The sequence below is a fragment of the Macaca thibetana genome, chromosome 12, assembly GCF_024542745.1.
Source record: "Macaca thibetana thibetana isolate TM-01 chromosome 12, ASM2454274v1, whole genome shotgun sequence".
In the NCBI taxonomy this organism is placed as follows: domain Eukaryota; kingdom Metazoa; phylum Chordata; class Mammalia; order Primates; family Cercopithecidae; genus Macaca; species Macaca thibetana.
Window position 1 is genome coordinate 116,656,323 of NC_065589.1, and position 27,220 is coordinate 116,683,542.

The 27,220-nt window shown below is 51.1% G+C and overlaps 2 protein-coding genes across 34 annotated transcripts in view; both read left to right on the forward strand.

The window, feature by feature from the left end:
• DBI (diazepam binding inhibitor, acyl-CoA binding protein) overlaps positions 1-27,220 on the forward strand; it is a 343,175-nt gene that overhangs the window by 206,333 nt on the left and 109,622 nt on the right. The window contains exon 1 of one of the 33 annotated variants that reach the window (XM_050752777.1): positions 16,281-16,290. The exons of the other annotated variants lie outside the window; for them this stretch is intronic. The gene's annotated coding sequence lies outside the window, so the exon portion shown is untranslated. Of the gene's footprint in view, positions 1-16,280; positions 16,291-27,220 lie in introns of those variants that run through there. 33 annotated transcript variants of the gene reach the window in all.
• Positions 1-27,220, forward strand: part of STEAP3 (STEAP3 metalloreductase) — a 39,660-nt gene that overhangs the window by 7,389 nt on the left and 5,051 nt on the right. The window contains exons 2-4 of the mRNA XM_050752711.1: positions 14,536-15,035; positions 16,715-17,242; positions 23,663-23,827. Coding sequence (XP_050608668.1) covers positions 14,544-15,035; positions 16,715-17,242; positions 23,663-23,827 — 1,185 coding nt within the window. The 5' untranslated portion in view covers positions 14,536-14,543. The remainder of the gene's footprint in view (positions 1-14,535; positions 15,036-16,714; positions 17,243-23,662; positions 23,828-27,220) is intronic.

Sequence of the window (27,220 nt, forward strand, 5' to 3'; positions counted from 1 at the left end):
CCAGCCTGCTGTTGGTAAATCTGGCTATGATGCACATCCAAAGTGGCATGGGTCCTGTGCAAACCCCTCCCTCCAGCTCCCCAACCCCCTGACCCCTGGCCAGCTGGAGGGCGCCCCTTGAATCTCCAGGAGGTCCGAGGAACTTGACACCTCCCAGAGATCTGTACTGCCTTGGAACAGGCTGCAAAACGTGCAGTATAAAATGGGAAATATGTATCATCTGCACATTTTCATGGCCCCCTTTTGAGGAAAGGGAGTCCAAGTTATTAAGTCAAGAGGCTTTTAAAAGTCAAAGGTTCAAGGATTTATCACACACAGTTGCGTGTGTGTGTGTGTGTAAGGATGTTAATGTTTATGATGCATTTCTGTGGAATGCAGGCCCATTGGGAATTGTAAATTTTTCTTATTGGTAACCATTTCTGCATTGGTTTAGCACGGAACTGCTGCTGTGAGTAATTGAACCGGATTTTTCTAGAATGATTCGAAAATCTAGATGTTTGTAAAAAGCTCTCTAAATTATTCATTCACTTTTATTTTGCAAAGTGGTGTGATGATAAACTCTTTTCCATCAGACCTACCTTGCGCGCATGTGTATTTCTGTGGGGATTGGCTCGAGTGTGCTTGAGCTTTCTGTATTCTCTTTTGTAGGAACTTCTCAGCCTTCCTTTTAAAAATATAATAATTTTTTAATGATGTCTAAATAACGATTCCAGGCAGTATTACAAGAAATATAACAGTAAAATGTTTGTAAGAGTCCATCAGAAAGGGAAAATGCCCACAGAGAAAATAGAAATATACCAATTAGATGTGTATGGCTATAACCAAGCTTTTAAACCATGATTTGAGACTGGCATCCTCCATCCTCTCTCCCCTCAGGTCAGCTGTGGGAGGCTAGGGGTGGGATAGCAAGAGGGACCTGGGGTCAGGTGAGGCCTCCTGGACCCCAGGCCCAGTGAGAACCAAGCCTGGGGGTTTGGGGATAGCGGGCAGCTCTGGATTTGCAGAAACAGCCTGAGAATGAGAGGCTGGAAAGTGTGAGTTGGAGCAGCTCATTGAGGAGACAGAAAACCAAAGGGGAAGAAAGTAGAAGATGCCAAAGCCTGGTGCTGAGCGGGTGACCAGCTGTTACTCACGTCCCGAGCAATGAGCCGCAAGCCCTCGCCACCCCAGAGGCAGCTCGAATGCAGGGACTGGACGGGCCCAGGGCACAGTGGAACCGGGGCAGGCAAGAGCCAGCTCGGGGCCCGGAGGAGGTCCTTTAACCTGTCCGGGCCTCAGTTTTCTCTTCTGCAAAGTAGAAGGAATGAAAGCCTTCCGCAGGTCAAACCTTGTGCGCACATCCTCAGGCACGATCCCCGACTTCGCCTCGCGGGCACTTCTCTGCATTTGACTCCTGGTTATTGCAGCTGTGCCCATGCCAGCCTTTGTTAGGTGCTGGGATGTGCCTGCCCAGCTCCTCTCTGTTGGGGAAGATGGAATTCACGCTGTAGGGGAGGCCCGGAGTTGCTTCATGGGTCAGTCACAGGGTGGGGGACTTCCCTGAAAACTTCTTATTTGCATACAATGTGCCCTGCTTTTGACTTACACTGTAAATTTCAGATCCATAAAATGGGAAAGACTTTGCAGAAGCTGTTATTCACTTTACCTGACTGGGAGATGTTGATTCTTCATATCCAAGGGTGTTAGTTTTAATACTAACATTAGCATGTGGGGAGGGGTGATCCAGACGATGGTCTCCCCATCCCCCCCACCACCTACCCTGGGACCTCTAAGGGAAAGTACTTACCACCGTATGTTAGTTGCATCCTGTTACCTGTGCTGCAGAACCAAGAGGTGGGGAACTTAATTCTGCCTTGTAGAGGCACTGGGCCTTCCTGTTGAATTTAGCTAGTTGGGGGAAAGGCACTTCCCAGGGAAAAAGATTAAGCCTATAACCTAAGCAGAAAGAAAGCAAGAGCTCTGGGTGGGAAGTGGCCAGAGACACAGACCAGGCAAACACAGGTTTGGAAGGGCCAAGGAGACAGCACATCTACCAATGGCAGCAGCCGGGCCTTACCTGCCCTGACACCCCCACCTAATGGAGACTGGGCAGACCCCCTCCAAATGGTTGCTATGCCCTGGCCCAGAAGCCTCCAAAAACCCTGAAGCCATTGACTCAGCATTCCTGAAGGCTCCTTCCATGAGTTCCCCCATACCAGGCTGCACCTCAGTGCACCTTAGATCTGGTGTTTGATTTTCACTTTGACCAGAGCTGCAGCAGTCTCTTTGCTAATATGTATTTCCAGTGTTTAAATTCATCTGTGCATAAGTCCTCAGTGTTACTAAGTTTATCAAATAGCGAAATGCTTGACTAGGTCTAACGATGTCACCAAGCTGCAGAAGGGATTAGAAACTCATAGTATTATTATTTCATCACCACTGAGTATGAGAGAGCCCCAGCTAGGTTCTGGGGAGAACAGCTATGACTCACAAATACTCCCCTCAGAATCTAGTCTTAAATCATTCAAACCACAGAAACGTATCGAGCACTTACTGTGTGCCAGGCCCCAGTAGGTGCTAGAGACACATAAATGAGTTTTTTATTGGCCCCCATCCAATGAGGTGACAGATAAGAGAACCAGTGTGTGCAGCCAATGGTAATGTGACCAAAAGTGCAGAGTTAGTTCCAGAGCGCGAAGTCCTCCCTGTCCTAGATGCAGGTGGAAGCCAGGAACTGCTCCCCAGGCTGCCTGGACCAGCCTTTTGAGCTCTTGGGACTCTGGCAAACGTCAAAGCTGTTGCAAAAGTCAGAGCTCTTGCAAAAGTTGGAGCTGGCCCATGGCAGGTGGTTGGGAAGTGGCTGCATGACTCTCCCCATGCAGAGCAGTTAGAGGGTGGAGGCTGACTTCCAGTATCCCTGGGAATCCAAAGTAAGAGGCCACTGAGGGGCAGGGGAGAGCCCCTCAGAGGCTTCCAGAAAAAGGCAGTGCAGCAGCTGGACAAACCAGGAGAAGATGTGCATCCCTAAGCCCAAAAATCAGGTGATGTGAGGCAGGCCGAGCTCCGTGGCAGACACCCTGAGCTGCCTCTGTGTGTCTTGGCTAACTCTGCTCTTTCCTTACTCCCATGGCTTGCCCTGCCCAGGAGCGGGGCTGAGGCCCATCCCTGATTCAGTAAATCCTATGCCATAACAAGGGGAAGGGTGGGGGCAGCCACAGCCTACAAGACCCACCAGTCCCAGGGTTTGTGCAGCTCCAGGTCTCCCTGGAAAGCAAGAAACCACTCAGCTCCAGACGCTGAGGCTGCAGATTCAGCTGCCACTGCCTGATGGCCTCCAACCTGGCTGGTTTAACCGGCCCATAGGGAGCTAGCTGCCTCCACAATCCAGCTCCCTGGCCTCCCTGGGCAAAGTAAAGCCCTCCTCCCTTGCTCCATAGCGCCCAGTCATCCCCTCATTCCAGCACTTTGCTCCTTCCTGCATTGTGTAGCTGGCCTTTCTCCCAAGAGCTTTAAGAAGGCAGGTCATCTTTGGCCACCTGCATGGCCCTGGCACCTTGTTCCATGCTGGGTACACAGCAGGTACTCTGGGAATAACGAATAAGAGAATTTCTCAGAGGAGGTTTGGCAGGACAGACCATTGCATAAAACTGCACAGGCTGTGCAGAGGGCGCTCTCCACAGCGATTACTATGTAAATGGCACCTCCTAAAGTTGTGCTGCATAGGGACCCTAGGGCTTGAGCATGCCCCACCCCCTCTGCTGCTTCAAGCCCCTGGCCTTGGTGCTGACGGTTGGGCTTTCCTCTTCCCCTTCCCATCCGGCACTGACCATCTTCCTTCCCATACGCTGGCAGTGGGTAGTAATGAACTGTCCCAGTGAGCAGTTCTCCCAGGCTGGGCTGTCAAAGCACGGTAGTGAGAGAATCCTGGTTGGCAGGCAGGCCATCTGGATTCTTGGTCAGCCAGGAGACTCTGTCCTTTGGGAATATCCTCCCAGTCAAGATGTTAGGGGACTCCCGGATCCCCAAGATCTTTATGGTCCCCTAGAACTGCTTCCCTCTGCAGCCTGCAGTGGGCCTAATGACCCACATGTAGCCAGGAAGTGGTCCCATGGGATTTGTTTCATTGACTCAGCTAACAATGCCACGATGACTGATCACCTTCTTCTCACCTGAGAGACCCAGCTCTGGGCAGCCAAGGGGTGTGTAGGGACAGGGCATATACATGTGACTCTCAAGACCTAGAGGAGCTCAGAGAGAGCATGAATACGCGAAGTCCCTATGAGCAGGGAGGACTTTCTGAACCAAGTGGTCTGGGAGCTGGGCCAACTGTAAAGACCCAGGAAAAAAAAAGTCAAAACAGAGTTGCTCTTGCATGCAAGTGAGTGGTTAGTTCATTCACCCCTTCCACAGCCCTTTCCTGAGCACCTACGCTGTGTTTTTCAAAGTGTGGTCCCCACACCAGCAGCACCAGCAATTCTGAATGTGGAGCCCAGCAATATGTTTTCATCAGTCCTCCAGGTGACCCTGATGCAGCTCAAGTTTGACCTGATGTGTCCTAAGTGCTGGGGTTTGCAAACGTGAGTTTTACTTAGTTCTCACCTTGAGGAGCTTGGAGTTGGGGAGAAGATAGACAGGAGAGAAAACAGTACTGTCCAGTGAGACCGATTGCTCTGGAGGGCCATGGAGGCAGAGGAGCAGTTGGTGTGGGCTTGATTCTTGCAAGGGTAAGTGGCCTGGAGACCCCAGTGGCATGACTGTCCCTGGCAGGCAGCCAGATGTTAGGACCAGCATCCCCTAGAGGGCTCAAGGAGCCCAGTGCCCCAGTTCCCAACCACCAGGGCCGTAGCCCTGAGCAGCAGGCCCTCCTACTCTTCCTTCCACCCCAGATCTCCTGCTCTGCTCTTCCCCCATCTTCTTCCCACTCCCGAGTCCCAAATAGCAGCAGGTCTTTTCCTCCAATTGTCTTGGGGAGAAGTGGGTATGTCCCTCCAGGCCTCTATCTTAGAGCACATTTTTAGAAAATTTTAAAGTAAATTTTTCCATTAGGCAGAGAACACCGTGTATTGATTTGGGTGCATCTATTTCTGCTTTACCCAGACAAGAAGATTTACAAATTATCCTAGATAGGAATAAAATAAAAAATGAGCAAATTAAAAGGCCCAGAGCATAGCACTTTATTTGTCTCATATAATCCTTCCTACACCTCATTAAAGTGAGGAACATCACCCCACAGTGCAGATGAGGAAATGGGGCTCAGGAAGGTGAAATGACTTGGCCGGGCCACCAGCTAGCAAGTGGTCGGGTGGGTTATGAAAATCCATCCCTCTGCTGGGCCCTTGCTGGTTGACCTTGCAGTTTACTAAGGTGACTGATTTGGAATAAATCCAGAGTGTTCTAATGCTTTCCTGAGCCCATGTCCTGTTGGCTGCATGGTGGGACCTATGTCCCATTGACTGCATTGTGGGGAGTGGCCTGGCCTGCCTAGGGAAGCTCTCAGTGACAAATTGTGGCTTCAGCTGTGCTATTTAGAGTCCCAGGGGCTGAAATGATCCTGCTTAGGGAAGAGATGACTTTAGGAGGAAGAGGGACTTAGAAGATTTGCAGCTGTGTGCATGTTTCCACCTGCACATCCTGCTATAAACCCTCAGCCATGTGGGTGAGTAGCAGATGGCGCCTCCCCCACACCCCCTGGAACACATCTGCCCTCTTCACTGACCCAGGAGCTGGTGGGGTAGACCTCAGACCTGGGCACTTGGCACACACACATCATCCCCTGGGCCCTGGAATGGCTCTCTGCTTGCATGGATGGCAGAGAAGTAGCTGTGTGAGCAAAGGCCAAGAGGACAGTTTAGCCCAAGGCACCATTTTTACAACAACAACAGGTAATGGTACTGATTATATAAGCCTCACTTGTCCAGAGGTCATGGGGCTTAGAAACCTCAATTATGTGGAAAACAAACAGGAAATAACTTCAGAAGGTTGCAGAGTCACTGTGTTAGTGTGGTCTTTGTGTTGCTATGAAGGAATACCTGAGGCTGGGGAATTTGTAAAGAGAAAAGGTTTTTTTAGTCCATGACTCTGATGGCTGGAAAGTTCAAGATGAGGCATCTGCATCTGGGGAGGGCCTCAGGCTGCTTCCACCCATGGTGGAGGCCAAAGAAAGGCAAACATTTGAATGCTCTGGATTTATTCCGGATCAGTCACCTTAGTAAACTGCAAGGTCAGCCAGCAAGGGCCCAGCAGAGGGGTGGATTCGTATCCCACCTGACCACTTGCTAGCTGGTGGCCTGGGCAAGTCACTTCACCTTCCTGAGCCCCATTTCCTCATCTGTACCATGTGTGCAGAGATCACCTGGGGACAGAAGAAGCAAGAGAGAGAGAGGGGAGGGGGGTGTCAGGCTCTTTTTAACAAGCTGCTTTCGAGGAAACTAATACAGTGAGAATTAACAGGAAACTTACTTGCCCCTCTGCCCTCCCCAAAGCCAGGGAGGGAATCCACCCCCATGACCCAAACACCTTTTACTAGGTGCACCTCCAGTATTGGAAATCAGATTTCAACATGAGGTTTTGGGGGGACAAACCTCCAAACCACAGCAGCTACCAACATTGGTGTTAAAAATCCATCCAATGATTTAGGCTCATGGAGCGTGCTTAAGCTCTCATTCAAAACATGTTTACTCTTGGTTTACACACACTAGTAGCAGTCTGCCGTATCTCAGTTTCCTTTTTTAAGTAACAACTTTTTAAATAACTTTATTGAGCTATACCTCACATTACCTTGCAACTCGCCCATTCAAAGTATACGATTCAATGGTTTTTAGTGTATTCAGAGTTGTGTAATCGTCACTATAATCAACTGTGGAATATTTCCATCACCCCAGAAAGAAACTGTGTACCTGTGAGCAGTCACTCCCCATTTTCTCCAAATCCCCCATTCTGGCAACCACTCATCTACTTTCTGTCTCTATTGATTTGCTTATTCTAGACATTTATATAAATGAAATTATGTAATGTCTGGCCTTTTGTAACTGGCTTCTTTCACTTAGAGTAATGCTTTCAAGGTTCATCCCTGTTGGAGCATGGACGGGTACTTAGTTTCTCTTTATGGCTGAATATTATTCCACTGGATGGATAGGCCACATTTTGTTTAACCCTTCCTCAGTTGATGGACGTTTGAATTGTTTCCACTTTTTGCGTGTTATGAATAATGGGTGAAAATGTTTTTGTGTGGATATACGTTTTTCCTTCTCTTGGATATATAGAGTAGTAGAGTTGCTGGGTCATATAGAAACTCTGTTTAATGTTTTGAACAACTCCCAGGCTGTTCTCCACGGCGGCTGCACCATTTCACAATCCCAGCAGCAGTGTAGGAGGGTTCTGATTTCTCCACATCCTCCCTGTGTTTTAAAAAATCTATCATTGTAGCCATCCTAGTGGGCGTGAAGTGGTATCTCATTGTGGTTTTCATTTGCATTTCCCTGAGGGCTAATGACGCTGAACATCTTTTCATGGGCATTTGTATATCTTTTTTGGAGAAGTGTCTTTTCCAGTCTTTTGCCCACTTTATGTAGATTGTTTGTCTTTTTTTTTTTTTTTTTTTTTTTTTTTGGTTGTTTGTCTTTTTAATACCGAGGTGTAAGAGTTCTTCAGATATTTAGAAATAGGTCCCCTTATCAGATATATGATTTGCCAAACTTTTCTCCATTCCAAGTTGGCTTTTCACTTTCTCGATGTTGTACTCTTTCGATTTCCTCAGCAGCGAATTAGCAGGACCTGGGGGCCTTTAAGAGGCGAGCAGGCAGACAGACAGCGCCCATAAAGGCCTGAGGATGAGAGAAGAGGCAGAGCTTATACAAACGCTCTGTGAAAACTGAAGATGAACCCCAGGCAGGTTGGGGTGATCCCTGGGGTGCTGGATGAGGATCTGATTTTGTACTGCATTTCGGAAGGATTTCTGCCCCCAGAGGCTACATAGGCTCCAGTGGTGTATGCAGTCAGGCAGAGAGATGCACAGAACCTCTACAGTGTGCCGGGCGTGGTGCGGGGTTCTGGGTGCGTGTGGAACAAAACACAGCGATCCTGCCCTCCCAAAGCTCAGGGAAGTGGGGGCAGGGGGTGGACAAGGAGCACGTGAAAAGAAAGACCACAGGGGAAGGACTCCCAGAAACAGCCCAGCCACAGAGCAATGCCCCAGGTGTATATGGGCCTTGGCTACTTCATGCCCTTGAGGGAAAATCAGTATTTTCATTTTACATATGAAAAAACAGGTTAGAGAAAGGACTGACATGTCCAGTACCTCCCAGTGAGAAGATACTCAGGGTAGACCCCAGACCCAGTTCCTTCCTCTTTCCCTCGCTACACGTTTTCAGTCTAGAAAAGAGTTCTGTGCAAGAATTTGTTTGTTTTTGTTTGTTTGGTTGGTTTTTGTTTGAGATAGAGTCTCACCCTGTCGCCCAGCCTGGAGTGCAGTGGTGCGATCTCGGCTCACTGCAACCTCCGCCTCACAGGTTCAAGCGATTCTCCTGCTTCAGCCTCCGGAGTAGCTAGGATTACAGGCACGCGTCACCACACCTGGGTAATTTTTGTACTTTTAGTAGAGATGGGGTATCACCATGTTGGCCAGGCTGTGTGCAAGAACTGACGTTTTCACCTGTGACTTGCTGAGCCCCGGTGCTGGTTGTGGGCACATACTCGTTCACCCAGGAACATGCACTGCTGATATGTGCCTGCACTCTGGGCCATCCTGGGCCCCCTTTGCTCAATGCAGGCCCCTCTTTCTGAAGTGCTTTTCTTGGGCTCACTCTCAATTCGTCAAGGCTCAGCTCAGGCCCACCTCCTGCAGGAATCCTCCCAGTCCCCGCTGTCGGAAGTCAGTGCCCTTGTCAGGAGACCTTGAACACTTTAGTCCACTGCCTGGCCCTCCCAGGGGGCAAAGGTCTCCAGGGTGTGTGTGGACTTCCTCGGGGCTTGTTAAGGCTCATTCCCTGAGAGCAGGGAGGACATACAGAGCCTCCCTTGCACCTACATTTGTTTACATATGATCTATACCACATACAACGTTATAGGGCACTGCTGCATAGGTGTACATTTTCAATGTATTTTACTTATAAAGAAATAGAGCAGTAATAGGAATATGTGCCCCCAAATGTAATTTTACTGACCAGATAAAAAAAAATTTTTTTAATTGAAAATTAAGTAGCCGGACGTGGTAGCATGTGCCTGTAGTCCCAGCTACTCAGAAGTCTGAGACAGGAGAATTGCTTGAACCTGGGAGGCAGAGGTTGCAGTGAGTCGAGATCGCGCCACTGCACTCCAGCCTGGTGACAGAGCGAGACTCCGTCTCAATAAATAAATAAATAAATAACAATTTTTTTTAAAAAAAAATTGAAGATAACTGTGGGCTGCTTGAGGACAAGAACTGGGTTATTTTCTCTCTCCTTGCTCAGTCAGTCCCCACATGGGAGGTGTGGGAGACACCCCGTTCTTGGCCTGCAGGCTGCCCCTCCTCCATTTAGCTGCGGGGTACCACAGCCAGCCTCTCCATCCACACCGACCTCACAGCAAACTCTCCGTGGCCACAGCCTGCCCCGGTCATCCATGTCCGAAAGGTGATCAGTGTCCATGAAGAAGAGGCCAGGGGACTGTGGATGTCATACCGCTAACCATTAGTGACCTGCACAACAGCAGACAGCAGCTGGCAGGCAGGTCCATGGGCCAGGCGTGGCTCCCAGCCATAAATACAGGCTGTAGTTCTGCCGGAAAGAGGGAGGGGACAGACAAGCCTGGGCAGAGACCCAGAGGGGACCGGGACACCCGAGCCTCCATGCAGTTCTGTCCACAGCTTGGGAGGAGAGGTGGGCAGGTCTGCGTGCAGGAGACAGGCCTCGGCCCACAGAGCTGCAATCTGATCCCGTCTGCTCCCTCTCCAGTTCTATAAATAGAACCCCCAGGGAACCAGGGCCCAGACAGGATTAGTCACACCCTCACCTCAGGCCGCAGGGACAGGCCTCTGAGACTTCCAGGACATGTACCACCTGTCCTGCCCCCAACCCCTGCCAGCCTTCAGCAGGAGGGCTCGTGCTGAGCATCAGGAGGGGGCAGAAGAATTGAACGTGGCCACCGTCCATGAAGAAGTTAGAGAAGAGTACACACAGCACACATGCACACAAGAGTAGGACACGTGCACACACACACACACACACAAGATTAGGAAACACAAGTGCACATACAACCAGTCAGAAAAGAGCTCTGAGCTTTTACACACATTAACTCATTTCATCTTCAAACAGCCTTTAGAGAGGTATAATTAGCGTTCCGTTTTAAAGGTGAGGGAACTAAGGCACAGAGAAGCTATGTAACTTGCCCAAAGGCACCAAGCTACTGAATGACGTTTGAGGCCATGATTTCTCCCCAGGCCTTTAACCACCTGCCTGACTCCTCCCAGCCGAGCGGCTCTGCTCCTGCATCAGAAAGGTCAAGGAAGAGGCCGCCTAGGGAGCAACACAAGGCGGCATTACAAGCAGGCGTTTTCCTGTTGCAGACTGCATTTTGGTGGCAAGAGAAGCTTTGGAGGTGCTTAACGTTTAGTTTGCATTTATCCTACAGCTGGAAAGCAGGGCCCCTTAGAACCATAAGTCTAGGACTTTTCATAGCTCCCTAGACTGCTGGGGCTGAAAGGGGCTTAGAGCTGAGCTGGTGCAGCAGCTCCTGTTAGAGAAGGCACCCAGAGAGGCCCAGGGACCTCCTATGTCCCAGCGCCAGTTAGAGGCAGAGCTGGGACCAGCTCCCCTCGGCTGCGGCAGCCTCCATATCAGCTCCCTGGAAGGGAGCAGATACCGAGTCAGGTTCTGAGCAACACCCTCAAGGCCCAGCCCCGGCAATCCCTTCCCACCTGTGATTAGCTTTGGCGTTCAACAAAGACAGGACTCAGAATCTGGATCTGCTCGCCTGGCTTCACTTTGGGCTGGTTCAGTTTCCTTTTGAGGTAAATCATTCGAGGTTTTTCAGGGATCCTCAGATGCACGTCTGAGTGAAGCCGCCGTGGCTTCTCCTTCAGCTGCCCCCTGGGCAAGAGCCCGGGCCATACCTGTGCCATGCCTGAGCTCTGTCTCTAGCTGCCCGATGTCCAGTCATCGGCGGCGGGTCTTATTCAAGCCCCTTTTCCCCCAGCACACACTAGCTTGTAAGTCCTCGGGGTGGGGACCGCTTCTCACTCATCTTCATATGCTTAGGAGTGTTCAGCACAAAGTCACTCAGGAGAGGGGAGGGAGGGGGGACAGAGAGGGCAGACATAGAGGAGAGGCTTCTGTCCGGAGGGGTCCTACTTAGGATCAACCAAATCGTTAGCAAATGTTGGAAAGATGTTCCGGAGGCTTCAGGGTGGCTACTCTTCCTCCCCATCAGGGCAAAACTCCCTGGGACTTGTGTCTCCCTGTGGTTGGGGACAGGCCTGGGTGTATCTGTCCCAGCCTTGACTGACCACAAGGGGAGCCTTGGCCCTCCCGATTGCAGGAGAAGAGGGATTTGAATTCACCTTGGCTCAAATCGCAGATGCTGGCCTGTGAGCCCTGAGGCCATCTGCAAGGCCCTTGGGCTGACATAACTGTCACCCAGCTCTTCATCCTCCTTCCCTGGGGTCGAAGGGGTGCCGGCAGGGTCTTCTACCCTCCCTCCGCCTGGGCCCTGCTGCTGGCATGGAGCTTCGTTTCTGTTGGCAGCCAGTGTTTGCTTAGTGATTACTGAATGCCATTTGCTGGGTGCTTATTATGTGCCCAGCACTGTTCTAAATGCTTTGCACAATTGACTTATTTACTCCTATAACCTGACCATAAGGGAAGTGCTGCGATGGTCTCCCTTTTATAGCTGAGAAAACTGAGGCACAGACAGTTCAAATGCGGCAGAGTCAGGACCAGAATCCAGGCGGTCTGGCTCTAGAGCCCGGCTCCTGGACCGAGCAGCCTTGTGGGCCTGGTGCAGACCCGCCTGCCGTGGACTCACTATAGGATGGGTCAGGAGGCCCGTTGTCACCTACAAAATGTAGCTTACCACCCAGGAAACGCTCCCAGAACCAGGCAGAAAATGTCGTCTCCTATTCTCAGGGTGGCTGCGCCCAGCGTGTGTGGGGTGGGGGTCTTGGCGGGTGCCTGCATGTCTGTGCGGGTGTGTCCCCATCTGTGGACTCGGGAAGCACGATCCCCACAAAAGCAACCCCTCAGTGTCTCACATCAGCCAATCCCTGCTATCCTGTGACAGGCAGGGCCGTGTTTGAAAACCATGTTAAAGATGCGCAAGAGGCTAAGGGAGTTTCCCACGCTGGCAGAGGCAGGACGGGAACACACGTCCCCTGACTCTTGACACTGAGAATGCACCTCCTTCCAGCTGGCCTCTCGTCCCAGCCAGTGTGGTCCCAGCTCTGCAGCCATCTGGGACATCTCTGGAAAGCTCGCTGTTCTCTGTCTGGGCAGTAAGATGGAGTGAAGCTCTGACTGCCGAGGCAGACCTGCCTCCTGCTCTACCTCCCCTCAATTATTTGTGCTGCCTGACACAAGTTCCTGAGCCTCCCTGAGCCTCAGTTGCCTCCTCTGTAAAGTGGGAATGATAACTGAATCTACCTGCTGGGGTTCTTGTGAGGACCAGAGGCCCATCACCCGAGGAAAGGCCTGACAGCAGTGATGGGTATATGGTAGGCATTCCGTTAACAGGAGCTGCTGCTGCTGCCTTGTAAAAGGAACAACCACAGTTTCGAAAACCTCTTAAGATTGCATTGTTTGTTATCTGAGAGCAGAGATTGTGATCTCCATTGACAAAGATGGAAGCTGGGGCCCAGGGAGGCCCACAGACTTGTCTGAAGACACACAGCTGTTTCATAGCAGAGCCGGGCCCAGCCTCCTGGTCCCCCTGCCCCATCTTTGTGTCAGTCCCTGGACCCACTCCTCACCTGGTGAGGTGTCCAGAGGTTCCAGGAGAGTGTTGTGGAAAAGTGGGAAGAGGCCGACACCTATGCAGGGTGTCGAAAGTCACCCCGACTGCTCTGCTGCCTTGAGGCAGGGGTTCTTAAGCCCTGTGGAACTGTGGGCTAGTGAAGCTTGTGGACTTCTGCTCAGAATAATGTTCTTACATGCGCCAAATAAAATAGCCTAGGGTTACAAAGGAAACATGTTACATGGAAACACGGTGAAAATATTTTTTAAAAAAGACTACAGTAGCATTACGCATGCTTCTTTATTAGCACATTAAATAACAAGCTCTAGTGGCAGATCTAATGTCTACCATAATTTTATTTTTACTTTATTTTAGTATTATTATTATTATTATTATTTTGAGACAGCCTTGCTCTGTCACCCAAGCTGGAGTTCAGTGGTGTCATCACTTCAGTCTTCAACTCCTGGGCTAAGCGATCCTCCTGCCACAGTGTCCTGAGTAGCTGGGACTGCAGGCATATGCCGCTGTGCCTGGCTAATTTTTTTTTATTATTATTATTTTAGAGATGGGACCTCCCTATGTGGCCCAGGCTGGCCTTGAACTCCTGACCTCAAGCCGTTTTCCTGCCTTGACCTCCTAAAGTGCTAAGATAACAGGTGTGAGTCACTGCACCTGGCTAGCATAGTTTTAAATTTGTGCTTAATTTAAATAGTATTAGGATAAACTATTTACAGGTAAATTTATGATATAATCTTGGCCAGTGTTAATGAAAAATTATGTTGCCTACCTTCATACTTAAAAGAAACAGCAAATTTTAGTTAGAAGTTGGTGACAATTAATATATAATAATTTTTCCCATCCAAGTTTACTGTAGACTGCTGGCCTGAGTCCAGGGTTTCCTCCACATCCACTCGTATCTTGGGCTCAGCAAAGAAGATCGCAGGGCACCCACCCTATCTTAGGGGCCCATTGACATGTCTCTCCAGTCCTGCCCTCAGAGATCAGGGTTTGGTGTTCATTCATTCATTCATTCATTCAGCAAACACTGAGCACTGCCTCTGTGCCAGACTATGATACACAGTGAGATCCAAGGTCAGATGAGATGAGGTCCTGCCCTCAAGCTGTTCACTATCCGTCAGGGAGAGCATAAGAAGAACCGCTCCAAGATGCAAAATGTAGACAGGTATAGGGACATGCTCACCCTTCCTGGTCATCAAACACCCAGCGATGGTGAGGTTGGGGTTAGATAGTCACTCCTGGCTAGTGACACTGTCCATTGCATCATCCTTTTGAAAAGAAGTATGGCACTGCATCACGTTGGTCATGGAGATTCCAGAGTCCCCTTTCCCAGCACTCTCACTCTGCCAGCTTTTCCCTGAGGAAATAATTCAGCAGGAGGGACAAAGGGTGGAGGGCAGAAGTCCTCCCTGCTCTTCCTGAGTCTGTGTTCTCCCCAGGGAAGGGGCTGTGTTGTGCTCACCTTGTTCCCCTGGTGCTGACATGTGGTAGCACTCGGTGAACACTTGCTGGATGAATGTCTGACTGCCGTGTAGTTACGACGTATAAGAGGAGGGAGGTGGCAGAAGGGGCAGTCCAGGAGCCCTCCACTGACCAGGTTCCTGACTTCTCTTGCAGCCACCAAGATGTCAGGAGAGATGGACAAGCCACTGATCAGCCTCCACCTGGTGGACAGCGATAGCAGCCTTGCCAAGGTCCCCGATGAGGCCCCCAAAGTGGGCATCCTGGGTAGCGGGGACTTTGCCCGCTCCCTGGCCACACGCCTGGTGGGCTCTGGCTTCAAAGTGGTGGTGGGGAGCCGCAACCCCAAACGCACAGCCGGGCTGTTCCCCTCAGCGGCCCAAGTGACTTTCCAGGAGGAGGCAGTGAGCTCCCCAGAGGTCATCTTTGTGGCTGTGTTCCGGGAGCACTACGCTTCACTGTGCAGTCTCAGTGAGCAGCTGGCTGGCAAGATCCTGGTGGATGTGAGCAACCCTACAGAGCAAGAGCACCTTCAGCATCGTGAGTCCAATGCTGAGTACCTGGCCTCCCTCTTCCCCACCTGCACAGTGGTCAAGGCCTTCAATGTCATCTCCGCCTGGACCCTGCAGGCTGGCCCGAGGGATGGTAACAGGCAGGTAGGTGCTGGGGGAATAATATCCATCATAACAATAAATATAAATGGTTAATTTTCATTGAGTGCTGCCAGCATGCCAGGCTCTTTTTTTTTGGTATATTATCATAGCTAATCCTGCATCACTGCAAAATTCCATTTTACAGAACAGGAAATTGAGGCTCAAAGATATTAATGATCTTACTCAAAATCCTATAGCTGGTAAGTTGGGATTTGAACCCAGTTCCTATGGATCTGAAACCCATGTTCTTTCTGCTATGGTAACTGGGTTTCCTAGAGGGCAAGGAGGAAAAGTTTGATGACTTTTTGCTATTTGGAGCCAAGAAGGAGAGAGACTTGGCTTTTAGAATTGGACTTATAAGGAGGAAAGTAACACACTTATGTACCAGGCCCTGAGGAAGGCAGGCATGTCTCAGACCTTTTCTTATTTATTCTAAGGGCTTCCAAGAACTGATTTCTCAGAAAAGTCAACAGCAGGATTTTCTGGGGCTAGATAATGGCTCCACAGAACAGCTAGAGCTGCATACATTTCTTGCCACGAGGAGTTCTTACCAAGACAAGGTGGTTTTTAATGCCACCTTGGTTTTTAATGCATTTTCTTGGTGAAAGAATGCCAGACTCCGTGTGTGTGAGAACTTCCACCAGTGAGTCCAGCCCAGGTGCCAGGCTCTGTAGGACAGTTTCAAGGTGCCCAGCTATACCTGACTACAGCACCTTAAATGCAGCCTATGTCACGGGACTCCCAGGTATGGACCAGGAGGAACAGTGGGGAGTGTTGGGTGCAGGGCGTGGAGGGAACAGAGCAAGCAGGCTGGCTGGAGAAGACTTGGAGGAGGGCTTTGACCTGGGCCCACCTCATGCCGTCAGGCTCAGGGAGCAGGAGTGCATTCCAGTCTGAGGGAACACTCTGAAAAGGCACAGAGATAAGAAACAATGCTCCTAGACCTCAGTTTTCTCATCTGAAAAATGAAGACAATAGTACCTACCTGTGGGCTCATGGCAAGGCAGAGAGATCATATATGTAAAGCTCAGCACAGAGTAGGTGTTCAGTCTGTGTTTTGAGACTAGACTGACCAATGCAGTGTCAACAAGGCCCACGGGGTGCTTTGGGATCTGAGGACTCCAATGTGCCTGCAGGGGGACCTCGTGGGTCAGAGCAGTGGGCTTCAAGGCAGAGAGGGCAGGCTGGAGCTGGCTCGTGGAAGACCTTATGTGCTGACTGAGGGCCCTACTGAGCCGAGAGACATCATCAAGGGGGGCGATTCTGAACTGAGGGATGGAGCTGCAGCCACCGCTGCCCATCCTGCACCATATGCAAAACTCTTTTGCTGAGCGGCTCCCAGGGCAGGCCACAGCCTTGGCGACAGCCGTGTCAGGGGCCCATGGGGACAGCCTGGATGAGCATTTTGCTTGTGACTGCTATGTCCATGAGCTGGGCAAGGCGCTTACTGTTCGCAGCTTCTCTCCTTGAGTAGTTGGCCTGGCTGGGCAGCTGGGCCAGAGGCTGGGAGGCCTTGGCGCCAGAGAAAATACCCCGGCCTGGGAGCTAGAGTCCCATTAGCTCCCACCTGTACCATTGACTGGCAGCTCACTTGGACAAGTCCCTGCCCCTCTGGCCCTCAGTTTCCTGCCCACTCCTGTGGCCTGTGACCCCATCTGATTGCCCCGCTTTTCCTCCCACAGGTGCCCATCTGCAGTGACCAGCCGGAAGCCAAGCGTGCTGTCTCGGAGATGGCGCTCGCCATGGGCTTCATGCCCGTGGACATGGGATCCCTGGCATCAGCCCGGGAAGTGGAGGCCATGCCCCTGCGCCTCCTCCCGGCCTGGAAGGTGCCCACCCTGCTGGCCCTGGGGCTCTTCGTCTGCTTCTATGCCTACAACTTCGTCCGGGACGTGCTGCAGCCCTACATGCAGGAGAGCCAGAACAAGTTCTTCAAGCTGCCCGTGTCCGTGGTCAACACCACACTGCCGTGCGTGGCCTATGTGCTGCTGTCGCTGGTGTACTTGCCTGGCGTGCTGGCGGCTGCCCTGCAGCTGCGGCGCGGCACCAAGTACCAGCGCTTCCCCGACTGGCTGGACCACTGGCTGCAGCACCGCAAGCAGATCGGGCTACTCAGCTTCTTCTGCGCCGCCCTGCACGCCCTCTACAGCTTCTGCTTGCCGCTGCGCCGCGCCCACCGCTACGACCTGGTCAACCTGGCAGTCAAGCAGGTACCCATCCCACGCCCTTCCTCCCTCTGGCAACTCAGCACATGCTTGTCCAGTGCCCTCCACCAACCAGGTGCAGCCGATACCCACAGGTGCAGCCTTACCAGGTGCCAACTGCAGATTCTGTTCTCATGGGGCAGCACCCACATCCTCCTGCCCAAGATTTTGAGTATCAGTGAACAAAGCAGATGAGAATTCCTGCCCCCATGGGTACATCCCAGCTGGGGCAGACTTCAACAAAATACAGCAGTGAATTATAGTGGGCGTTGAAAGGATCAGGAGTGCTAAGGCGCAAACGAAAGCAGGGGTGGGTGGTGGGGGTGCAGTTTTGAAGATGGTCCGGGAGGCCTTGCAGAGTGAGTGCTATGTGAGCAGAGCTGGAAGGAGAGGAGAGGGTCTGGTGGGCCGCTGGGGTGGTGTTGCAGGCCACGGGGCATAGGCCTTGGGCAGAAGTGTGCCTGGTATGCTGGAGGAGCAGCCAGGAGGCCCATGTGGCTGAACAAGGAGCGGGTGGCAGGCGAGGCCTGAGAGGAAGGGCTTCAGACTTAGGCTCTGAGTGAAATAGGGAGCTGGTGAAGGTTTGAATTTAGGCGTTGATCTGCCTGACATTTTAAGTGGTTCTCTCTGGGTTTTGGCTGAGAACAGACTGTAGGAGGTCAGAAGCAGCTAGCTGCTGGGGCCAGCGAGGAGGCCGTGCATATGCCCAGATTTGAGGCAGTGGAGGCTGGAGGCAGTGGGAGCAGTGGAGGAGCAAGGAGATCCCGAAGGCACATGTGAAGCTGGAGTGCACGGAATTGCTGCTGGAATGGGCCCGGGGTCTTGTGGGGTGGTCAAGGATGACTCTGGGGTTTGGGTCTGAGCACCTGAGAGAGTTGCTGTCAGCGGAGATGGGGGAGGCTGCAGGAGTCAGCATTCCAGATTTAGGCTTGTTGTTGTTGTTCTTTGTTTTTTACTGGGGGTGGCATTAATCATTCATTTAGAAAATCCATATGGCACTTGGTTGCCAGCAGGATTCCTGGGAAGTGGAGGGCCTTCAGGCCACCCCAGGTGGGGACCACCCAGGCATCAGCTGGCACCTGTGCCCACAGAAGCAGGCCCCTGATGCTCCCTCCTGGTCCACAAGCTCACGGGGCTTGATTCTTAGTCCCAAGCTCACATCTTCAAGCAACACTGTCTTTCTTTATTTTCTCCAAATGAATTCCACCTCCAGTGCCCAGCCCTGGGTCTGGTTGGTAATTAGGTCCTGCCCACTCCAGGACGCCAGTCACCCAACAGGGTTCGGCCCAGGTGCTGGTGAGACACTTCTCATCCACCCCTCATTCCAGCCTGGCAGCCCCTGCAGCTCCTGCTCCTGCTCAGGATGCAGGGACCTTGTTGAGGCTGGGCCCTCCCCTCTGAGGATGGGGGATTGGCAGGACTGGGAAGCAGGGCTGGGCACCTCCTGAGAACCACAGACCTCAGCCCCTACTCACTCTCGGGGTTGCTGCTTCTCTGCCAGCAGCTACTCGACTGCCCTCATCCTTTGCCACCCACAGATACTGGCATCATTGCATCTGTGGGCTCAGACTTTCCTAAGACAAAGGAAGAACCCCAGACTTCAGGCAGAAAAGCAAGATGCTTGATGGAAATGAGAGGAAGGGAAGAAATCAGTCATGAACCCTTAACAAGAGCTCGCTGTGTTCCAGGAAGCATTCTAAGAGCCTCATACACCACTGTGAATTCATTTAACTCCATCTCATCCCTGTAGGCCAACTGCTATTCTATCCTTATTTCATAGATGAGAAATCCGAGGCACAGAGGGGTTAAGTAACTGGCCAAAGTCACACAGCCAGTAAGTAGCAGAGCTGGGATTCAGATCCAGCTATTTTCCAGATCCATGCTTATACCCACGCTGCTTTCTACAGGGAAACCAAAGTAACAATTGAGTAAATGATTTCAGAACTAGGTCATGCACTCACTCATTCACTGAGCACCTACGCTGCCAGGCCCTGGGGCCACAGAAAGGAGTAAGAAAGACACAGAGCATCTGGCTGCTTGCCTCAGCTGCTGTGGGGCAGTGTGGAGGCCTGAAGGCTAGAGCCTGGACTCACGCTCTCCAGCATCGCTGACTGCAACAAAGATCTTGACCTTGAGCAAGTTACCGCCCCTCTTATGTCCTCGGGGCCCTGATGGGTAGATCAAGCTCTCTCCTAGTGCTAATGTTTTTGATGCTCTTTGATGATATTTTCTTACTGACTTCTACACAGCGCCAGCCCCTTGGCGGGAGGCTCTGCGGGGCTCCTTGGGGACTAGTACAATGTTGCTGCCCAGGATGGGCAGATCTGCGTGGAAGAGACCACGACCACTCCCTCTCCCCTGAGCTGGCAGGTATTTCCAGCACCAGTGGGTAAGACGGTGACGGTGCCCACTATCCCCCACAGCAAGACACACCACTGCTCCCTCCCTCCCCTGCCACCCTCCAACTGCCTTTGTCTAAATTCTCTGCCCTGCCAAGGCCCTCCCTGATATTCTGTTAACCCAATCCTGCCCTGATGCAAATACCAGGGCACAGAGAGGCTCATGCAAGGTAATTTTCCCTGCGTCCCAAAACTCTTTAGGGCTGCAGGCCCTGGTGAGGTTGCCAGGCAACCATCCCTCCCGCAGGACGAGATCAGTTAGAGACACCGGAGGCCTCTCAAGCAAAGGGGCTTAAACTTGTTCTACAGAGTTCTTAAGGGCAAAACCAGGGCTGATGTGGGTATGTCGGGTGGATGGTCAGAGGGAGGCAGGGGCTTGACACACAGCAGCCCAGATGTGGGGAGGTGCCCAAGCCTGGACACATCCAAGCAGATTCTGGACGGTCCGTGGTAAGCCATGCCCGTGGTTCTGGGCCTGGGCACCTGAGGCTGTTCTGCCTTCAGCCCCAAACAGCAGGGCCTCTGGGCAGCTCAGGCCTGATATGTGGTTTCTGCTGCCAGCCCGTGGGCATCTCACCACAGGGTCCCCACACATCCACTCACCACCCCAACTGCCCACGGGGCCCTTGGGTCAAGGGAGCGCATTAGTCCAGGCACAAGAAACTCCTCCAAGATTTCCTTACAGCCCTGAGTCTGCAGATTAGGAGGCAAAGCTGTATCCCAACTGTAGGGAAAACCTTTGAGACCATGTTTACAGACTGTATTATTACCAACAATAACTGATATTTGTACAGGGCCTTTGGTTTTGCTTGTGTATTTCCCTGGAAGTACACATTTCAAGATCAAAATCAAAGATCAAGATCAAAGAAATGTTTAAGCTGCACTCTGTTCTCCTATTACCTTCACCCCAAGCTACATCTGCACATGGCTGGCATAGGATGGTCGGTCTGAAACGCTCATCTGACCATGTCACTGCTGAAAAGGTTCAGTGATTCCAGTGTCCTTGGGATAATGGTAGAACCCTCACTATGTAGCTAGACTCCCTCCACAGCCTCATCTCCCCTTCTCCTGTGAAGTGTCAACACTTGGGTCCCATACTGTCCTCTAAATGGGCAGAGCTCATTCCTCTTGCTTGGCATGCCCACCCTGGGACACCTTGACAGCCTGCAAACTCCTATTCCTCCTTCAAAACCCTACCTCTGTTAAGCTCCCCCAGCCTCTCCCCTGACTTCCCCACACCTGCCTCTGTAATCTGTCGTATTTTGTAAATACTATTATTTTTCTTACACACTGCTTCATACCCGACTCAGAGGTCCATGACTGGGTCTTCCACACCTTGGGGTCCATGGTTCCTAACACAGGTTCCCAGTGCATGGTCACTGAGTGACTGATTTTTAACTGCCCACCACAAAGCCAATACCAGGCATCTTAAGAGGAGTGCACGTAGAGCTTGGAGCAAGAACTAGCCTAACTGCCTTGTTGCCACTGAGAACAACAGCCATTTATTACATTAAGCGCCCACTGTGTGCCTGTCCCATGCTACTCATTCCACAAACGTAATGCTTTTAGTCCTACAGTAACACAGCAAGATACAAGGATGCTATGAGCCAGGAAAGGGACTGCCCAGGGTCTCATGACTGCCCACCAGTGGCAGAGTCAGCATCAGAATCCAGGCCTGTGGTCTCTATGCCCCCCAGGTTGCCCTTCCACATCCTGCCACTCCCTCCTCCTCTGAGTCTGGCAGGCAGTGAGTTGGTACCACTCCCTTCCCATCCATCACCCGCTGTGCAGACATGGAGAGGGGCTAATGCTGCAGCCTCACTGGTCCTTCAGCGTCTGATCTGCAACCTAGAGGGAAATCCCACACCTGAATGCTGTCTTTCCCTCTCTTGTTGATGACGACTCTCCTTCGCCTTCTCAAGGTGGCGAACTTGATCATCTCTAAACATAGAGACTTACTAGGCGAGCTATTACACCTCTGTTCCAGTTAGCCGTGTGCGCCACTGGTCAACGGGGAGCTCTGAGCACAGCACTGTGGTTTAATAGGCTGACCGAGAATCTCATGGACTCCTAAGGCGGGCTTAGGTTCAGTCCTCATGTGGCTGTTTGCCATCCACTGCTCCCTTGCCCACCTCATCCCTCCCTTCCCAGCGTCACTGCAGAGAAGAAATATTAGAGGAAAAAAACAAGACATTTTGCAAGCCAATGCGGTATATGTGTGTGTAATCATCGAAACTCTGACTTGTGACATTAACTGCCTGATCTTCCCGAGACGCAGAGAGGAATGACTAATGAAGCAGAGTTAAAGAACAAACAACTTCCAGCGAGGAGATGACTTACTCAATTCATGCTGCGAGATGTGAGTAAGACTTCTCTGGGCAGATGTACGGAGGAGACCTCTCCGCCCTCTGCATGCCTTTCCAGCTAATGGTGACTTCAACCACAGCAGGCACACAAGCAAAATCAAGAGAATTTCAGACATGACCTCATCCAAACCTCCCAGGTAGAGAAACTGAGGCCCAGAGACAGACCTGCTAGAGTCACATGCCACTGGTGGTCAGGACAAGAGGCTGGGTCCCCAGACTCCTGGTCCCTTAGTGGCTTAAAGTCACCAAAGTGAGCCAGGCCTGCCCTAAAATAGACCAGAGGCAATCATTTTTCACAGATTGCAGGAAAAGCACTCAATGGATGGCATTTTCTCCGTTTCTTTAAACTTTCTCTTATAAGCTATAGAACCATTTTGCTCAGCCTAGTGGATTCACTTTTAATATTTTATCTGGTAACTGAGCTCATGTTATTATTACTTTTTTTTTTCTGCTGAAATTGTTTCTCAAAAAACCTGTATGAGTCATTCTGTTTTGAGAGGCAGCCTATTAAAGTGGAGTCACATCTTCTAATGGAAATACTGTTCCTTGTTCTGCTGACATTATAGAATTAAAGTACCAGCATTTCACAGTGATTCGCAGAGAACACTTTGACTTCCACGAACTCTGCTACCTGGTCTAGTTGCACCTTGATAAAAGTTCTTCCTCATGAGGGTACTGTGCGAGTGAGCGTTGGCCGGGTTAGGAGGGGGCTCAGTGGCAAGGTGCGGAGAGAAGGGTCAGAAATCTCCAGGTTCATACGGGCTCCCCAATTTATGTGTCCTGGAGCTTGGTGGGGGCCCCAGATCTCTCAGAGGGCAGGGTGAAGGCAGGTATCTTTATTTTCTGTAGCCCAGGGCCTGGCACACAGTAGGTGCTTCGTAAGTGCTCGCTGAACTGCTTGGTGAATGGCCGTCAGTCTCTCTTGCCTGGCAAAGTTGAGCCAAGGCTGTGTGCCCCAGGCAGAAGTAGAGAACTGGGTAGGAAGACGGGAGGCTGAGAGCTTTGGGTCAGGGAGTGTTGGGGGCTCAGTGTCTGCTTGTGTCTTTGTATGTCCTGAGTGTGAGCCAGTGACAGGGGCAGTGTGGGGCTCCAGGAAGACAGAGGGCTCAGGGTGAGACAGGCTGGGAAGGGAAGCAGCCAGTAGGGTGTGAGCTCATTGGCTGAGGGGATTCTGAGCTAGGAGAGCTCCTCTGTCCTGTCCTGGGATTCTGGGGCCAGAAAACCGTGAGACGGAGCCATGCTTAAGGGCTGGATTTCTGGTTGACTCCTTACTCTGCTGATGTGACTGTTCTGATTGGTTGCCCAGGGGCAGATGTGTGAAAGCCCCAGGATCCCCAGTCGTTGGCACCAGAGTGCGTGGGTCCTGGTCCCAGCTCTACATCTGTTAGCTGCATGTGACCTTGGGAAAATGATTTCATCTTTGTGCCTCATTTCCTCCATCTCTAAAATGGGATAACAGTGATCTCTACTTCGTGGGAGAGTTTTGAGGATTCGATGAGTTAGTGCCTGAGAAATGCTTGTCACAGACCCGGGTAGTGTCAGGTGCAGTGTTGAGTACCCGCCGTATCATCTTTCTCGTGTCCTTCATCATTGCCCTCCCAGGGCACCAGCCTTTGCCACAGCGTTCATGGTTTTCCTTCTTTTCCTTCCATCCATGTCAGGTCTTGGCCAACAAGAGCCACCTCTGGGTGGAGGAGGAGGTCTGGCGGATGGAGATCTACCTCTCCCTGGGAGTGCTGGCCCTCGGCACGCTGTCCCTGCTGGCCGTGACCTCACTGCCATCCATTGCAAACTCGCTCAACTGGAGGGAGTTCAGTTTCGTTCAGGTAAAGTAGTCTCTCGTCCGCCAGCAAGCTTCAGCGTGGCCCTGGCCCACCTCTCATGAGTAAGTGCTCCACCTTTGAGAACTGGCTGGGCTCTGATCATCCGCACAGCAGGACCACTCAGTGAGATGCCAGGCCTTCCTGACCCAGAGGGCCCATCCAAGCCTTCTGATAGGGGCTGCCCGCTAAAAACTTAACCTGCCACTACATGAGGAAGCCAGACACAGGCATGGGAAAACATTACATTCCAGGACACTGAGCCCTGGGTCCACTGTTCTCAGCTTCTAGAATTCTTGAGCTTTCCAAGCAAAATTGAATGACATGAAGTCACTGGACATTTTGCTGGTCTAGGTAGGAGTCCGTGGGCTAGGGAGTGAGCGAGCCTGGTCCACCACCCTCCACCCCTCGTCTCAGCCTGGCTCTGTTGTCCCCCTTAACTCCTTGATTCATGCAGTGTGGATGGGAGACAAGCATTAGGACCCCAGTTTATAGGGGAGGTGGCACAGCTTTTTCCCAAGGATGCCATTCCTATGAAACAATCCGGAAAAGGGAGGTCTGTCATCAAATGAATTTGAGAAAAGATTTACTTCCCTCTAAGAGATCGCAATGCACTTTGGCACATCAAAAATTCTAATAACATCTACAACAAACCAACCTTTGTCAACCAGACTTATTGGAGCATTAGCACCCTCCCCCTCCTTTTTTCCAAATAACAGCTATCAGCACTCCACAAGCTGGGCACTGTGGCATGTGGCTGGGACCCCAGCTACTAACAGAAGCTGAGGTGGGAGAATCACTTGAGCTTGAGCGATCCTTCCAGGAGTCAGAAGTTCAAGTGTCCAGTCTGGACACCATAGCAAGACCTCGTCTCCAAAACAAACAAACAAACAAACTCCACAGAACATACTCTGGGAAATGCTGCTAGTGGCAAGTTTCTTTTTGCATTTGTTCATTCAACAAACATTTATTGAGCATTTACTGCAGGCCAGGCATCCTGCTAGGCCTGTGATGCAATAGAGAACAAGACAGGCAGAGCCATCTTTCCATGATAAAGGAAACGGAGGCGGGGACATTGTTTACATTTCTTTGGCATCTCCCACTGTTCTCCACACAGAATCTGCGGTCAGTGTTGGCGGATTAACTCCTCCCCTCCCTTGGGTGGGAGCTGACTAATGCTGTATCCTGCCATTGTATCAGGGCAGAGAACAGCCATCCTATCCACCCCCACTATCAACAGAAATCTGTGCAGGGAGGACGTGGTACAGGACTCAGGGACAGTGACAGCGTAATGCTCTTATGTAATCCAAATTAATTGCTCCTGACCAGGGATGCTTCACATCCATTGGAACAACACAGAGTTGTAGCCATGTATTTTTTAAAGTGTGTCTGCCTCTGAATCTCCCTGACTCTGCTCATCTCGGAAGGTCCCTGGAGGAGGGCTCAGGGCTGACACATGCTAGCATACGAGAAGGGGAAGAATTTTATTTATCTGCCACTAATCCCCATGTGTCTCACACTCAAATCTAGGATTTTCCTCTTCCCACCTGGAAGTATCTGGCGTGCACGGCTTATCCACAATTAAAACCGACTGCAGGCTGCTCCCCTCACCAGAAAGCTGCTCCCTTAAGCAGCCATAGATTACATGCCCTGGCTCTGGCTGCCAGAGAAAGCCGGTGGATTTGATTTTGTTAGCAAGAGCTGACTGAGACCCTAGCAGCTGCCTTCTACTTTACATATGAAAGCGTTGAAATACAAATAGGACAGTCCTTTTGCCACTGCAAGAGCGGGGTGGTGTTAGGTGGGTAGAGAGGCAGGATTTTACTTGTGGAAATCAATGCCTGCCTTCCATCCACAAAAACCAGATGTCAATACGGAGGAGGCACTGTCAGCGTCGCCTGGGAAGCCCGGGTTCCAGCTTTCCCTCCCCGCAACCCTGCTCTGTAAGTGTGGGCAGAGCATGTCTGCTCCAAGAGCCTCAGTTTACACCCCTGAAAAACCGAGTTAATGCCCTACAGGGATTTTATGAGCCACAGTAGGAGATTATGTGTGAAAGAAAAATAAAAAGTATGTTGCTATTATTCTTAGGGTATCTGGCCATATTTCCATTATCCCTGACTAAGCTACCAGCCATCCGTTTCTGAGTTCAGTAGGCGACAGTGAGATAGAGGCCAGGGAACTCCAACGCTGGGCCTAAAAGTGGTCCAGGTCAGTGTTTGCAAACTGGTGGACACTCACTAGTGGATCATGCAATTGATTCCGTGGATCACAAGCAGCATTTTAAAAATGAAATAAAATAGAATGACAAAGAAAACAGTGGAGTGTTTTGCATGTTGTCAGGATACTTTTTCAGTTATGTGGATTTGCTAGTTATATTTGCAAATGTAGCATACCTCATTGTCTACCGGGCAGCAGAGGAAAACATGATTCTTATTGCGAGTCCCTGTCAAATAGGTTGAGACATTGATAACCCAGGCCTGCCTCCCATCCATGGACTCGGATGCTGAGGGATGGCTCTGGCAGTCTACTTTTGCAGCTCCCTGAGTGACTGATAGGTGCGCATGCCACAGTGTGTGGCAACTTCCAGTGCAGGGAACGCAGACAGTGGAACCAGAAGACCTGAATTTCAGTCCCAAGACCCCCACTTACCTGCCCTGCATCATCAGACAAGTTTCCTAGGCTCTCGGAGCTTCGGCTGCTCGCTTGTGCCTGTGTCCACCCCACATGTCATTGAGAGGATTTGAGCTAGACACGTTAAATGCAGGATGCATGCAGCCAACAGTGGCATGCTGGCTTTTAAGGTAAGCTGCAACCTTCTCCTTTAAAGTTAGCACGGCCAGTGAGAAGCTACCTGAGCCCCATCACCCTCCCCTACACACATGTCCACAGCAGACACCACGCCACGGGGACAGCCATGATTCTTGAGGAGCCGTGGCTGACCCCTAGATCTGTAATGCTTTTGTTACCGGAAAAGGGTCCTGATCCAGACCCCAAGACAGGGTTCTTGGACCTCATGCGAGAAAGAATTCAGGGCCTGTCCATACAGTAAAGTGAAAGCAAGTTTATTAAGAAAGGAAGGAATAAAAGAATGTCTACTCCATAGTCAGAGCAGCGGCATAGCTGCCCAGCTGCTTATACTTACTGTTACTTCTTGATTATATGCTGAACGAGAGGTGGATTATTCATGAGTTTTCCGGGAAAGGGATGGCAATTCCCAGAACTAAGGGTTCCTTACCTTTTTAGACCATATAGTGTAACTTCCTGACATTGCCGTGGCATTTGTAAACTGTCATGGCGCTAGTGGGCGTGTCTTTTAACATGCTAATGCATTATAACTAGTGTATAATGAGCAATGAGGATGACCAGAGGTCACTCTCGTTGCCATGTTGGTTTTGGTGC